The sequence below is a fragment of the Myotis davidii genome, unplaced genomic scaffold, assembly GCF_000327345.1.
Source record: "Myotis davidii unplaced genomic scaffold, ASM32734v1 scaffold134, whole genome shotgun sequence".
Classification (NCBI taxonomy): domain Eukaryota; kingdom Metazoa; phylum Chordata; class Mammalia; order Chiroptera; family Vespertilionidae; genus Myotis; species Myotis davidii.
This window is the reverse complement of record NW_006288853.1, coordinates 5726438-5729721: the sequence shown is the minus strand read 5'-3', so window position 1 is coordinate 5729721 and position 3284 is coordinate 5726438. Positions and strand designations below refer to the sequence as shown.

The following is a 3284-nucleotide window of genomic DNA, read 5'->3' as shown; positions in this document are numbered from 1 at the left end:
GGAAGGAGGGTAGGAAGGGGAAGGTATGGGCATGCTCCCTGGAGGGAGAGTGCCCCATGGGGGATCTTTTTTTCTTTAGAGAATATGGGTTAATGGAAAGACAGATGGCCAGGGATTCAGTAGACCTGAATTATGGTCCTAGTTTTGCCATTAACATAATGTGTTAACCTCTCTGGGCCTCATTTCCTCGTGTAAAATGAAGGTATTGGTCTAGCTAGGGGTCAACAAATTTTCCCTGTAAATGGCAAAATAGGAAATATTTTAAGCTTTGTGAGCCAGTCTCTATTGAAACTAGTACACTCTGACTTGTAGTGAAAAAGCAGCCATAAACAATTCATAAACAAATGAACATGGGTGTGTTTCAAATAAAACTTTTAAAAATTGTATTGATTTCAGAGAGGAAGGGAGAGGGAGAAAGGGATAGAAACATCACAATCCTGTCAATGAAGTCACAATCCTGTCTATGAAGTAACAATACTGTCTATGACGTCACAATCCTGTCTATGAAATAACAATCCTGTCTATGATATAACAATCCTGTCTATGAAATAACAATCCGCCCTGATGTAACAATCCTATCTATGAATTAACAATCCTGTCTATGAAGTAACAAACCTGACTACGAAGTAACAATCCTGTCTGTGAAGTAACAATCCAGTCTATGAGTTTATGTACAATTCTCTCTAGGAAGTCACAATACTATCGATGATGTAACAATCCTGTCTATGAAATAACAATCCTGTCTATGAAGTCACAATCCTGTCTATGAAATAACAATCCTGTCTATGAAGTAACAAACCTGTCTATGAAGTAACATCAATGATGAGACTCACTGACCAGCTGCCTCTTGCACGCCCCCTACTGGGGATTGAGCCCACAACCTGGGCATGGATTCCTTGACTGGAATCCAACCCGGTACCCTTCAGTCCGCAGGCTGACACTCTCTCCACTGAGCCAAACCGGCTAGGGCTCAAATAAAACTTTATTTACAAAACCAGGAAGAGTGCCAGATTTGGCTCATGAGCAGTGGTCTGCCAACTCCCATCACTTATGAATTATAAGCCACTTGAAAGACTTAACCAAATTAAGAGTTTTATATTTCTCATCTAATGTAGAGTTCAGAACTGGTATCACAGCTCCACAGCTACCATCTGAGACCCATCCTCTTTCTACCTTTCTGCTCCAGCAACCATAGCATACAGTTCCCATCCCTCAGAGTGGAAAAACAGCCAATATAGCTCCAGCCACTATATCCATGTTTCAGGCACAATAAAAAACCAAATGGAAGGAAAGGACAAAGGTGTCATGCTAGTTATTTCACCTCCTTTTAATGAGCAACGATTTCACCTTGCATTTCAGTGGCCAATTTGATCATAAACACTTCCCTTGCAAGGGAAGCAGGAAATGTAGCTTTTTAGCTGGCTGCATTGCTACCCTGAAAAGTAATGAAGACTTTTTTAGTAAAGAAAGGAGATAGTGGGTAGGCAACTAGATGTCTCTACTACACATCTAGATTCTAAAATTAAATTCAGATCTATGTCTTTGATTCCTTTCTGTCACTTGCCAAATAGCAATAGTATATATTAGTCAAGGTGTATTGGGTGATGTGAACCTTTTCAAAATAAACTTTATTAAAGTTCTTTTACAAAGAATGCAAACTCTGAATGTTCATACCACTTGATGAATTTTCAGAGTGAAAATATCCATGTAACCAGCACAATGTTCTGAGGTCTTTTAACCGTTTGGCTGCTGACGTATTTTTTCGGACATATGCCAAAACTGCGGCACTAATTGCGTGTGTATGGGAAAAAATGTAAAACACTTTTTATACAATAAACTCACTTGTATTGCTTTGCAACAACAAAAATTAAAAAATACCAATTGTTTACATAAATTTGTTTTAAATAAGAAGAGTGCGATAGCGCTCCTTAGCAGTCAAACGGTTAATGGAATTACCATGAAATAGGGAAATATAGCCAAATTCCATCCCAAGGAACTGTGTTCTTTAGCTATGGTCCTAGAAATTAGGGGTCTCGGCCTAACGGGTTTGGCTCAGTGGATAGAACGTCGGCCTGCGGACTGAAGGGTCTCAGGTTTGATTCCAGTCAAGGGCATGTATCTTGGTTGCGGGCACATCCCCAGTAGGGGGTGTGCAGGAGGCAGCTGATTGATGTTTCTCTCTATCCCTATCTCTTCCTCTCTGTAAAAACCCCAATATATTTTTTTAAAAAGAGAGAAAAAAGAAATTAGGGGTCTCCACATAGGTTTATCAGATATGACGTGTCCCCTTCCTCCCTCCTTTACAGCTAAAACTGAAAGATGAAAGACTGATTGCAGAGATCCACATGTTACAGGAGACTGTTGGCTTTGGAAACCCATCTTTCTGACTCCGTCCAGCTGAAGAATGTTCTGTATGGGACTGTGAGCTTTCCTTCCCAGAGAAATTAAATCCTGGATGCTTTACTGTATGAGACCTGGGAATAAAGACAAGAGACTCTCTGCCACAAATAGAAACCCATTCATTTATTTCCACTGCTATCTTACTGGGTTATCAAATGCTACTGGTTGGTCTTGTTGACAGTCAACTGGATGACAATAAAAAATGAAAATAAGAGATTCAAAATTCATCAGTGTGATTCTGGATTTAAGGCATACTGGAGTATATATAAGAATATAATTATATGTAATTAAGGCATAATGGGTTCATTATGAGGGTTTCTGATGAAAGCTAATCAGGATAACTCTTGTAGGAAGTCAACTGCTAAGGTCCCTGGCCAGGTGTACCTAATGGAACTTGGGAATGAAGGCACCCGTTTCTAAGGTGGAACTAAAGGGAGAAAGCTAATCGGGTCGCTGTATTAGGGCAAGATTTAGTTGTGGGCAGGGCCTTTGGATCCAACGGTGAAGAGACTCTAAATAGGGAGGTCTTTGCTGAAGGCGGAGGTGCTCACTCCCTCTAACCACCTTCTCACAGATGCAAACCTCGCAAAGGAGGTAATTATTCTCGGGCTAAAGAGGACCAAGGAAGCACACTGCGCCCGTTCTGGACCACTCACTGCACAGCAAAACCAGGAAAAAGGCCTCCCTCCTTTATTTTTTGGAGAAGGTTCAGAGAATAGGAGGGAAGGTGAGAGGCATATCAGTAAACACAGAAGGGTAAACTGTGCGCTCATGCAGAGTCCCTTTCTAGTCCGGTGTCACCCACCGTGCCCCACCAGGCTGGGACTGCAGCGCCCTTTCATCTCCGCGTTTCCGGGCTGCGCCTGGGCGCGAGCAGGTGCCCC

General features: G+C 41.8%; 1 protein-coding gene across 1 annotated transcript in view; it reads left to right on the top strand.

The window, feature by feature from the left end:
- Positions 1–2623, top strand: part of CFAP70 (cilia and flagella associated protein 70) — an 87257-nt gene extending 84634 nt beyond the window's left edge. Inside the window, 1 exon segment of the mRNA XM_015562111.1 lies at positions 2307–2623. Within this exon segment, the coding sequence (XP_015417597.1) occupies positions 2307–2387 (81 nt within the window). The 3' untranslated portion in view covers positions 2388–2623.
- Positions 2624–3284: the final 661 nt, after the last annotated feature.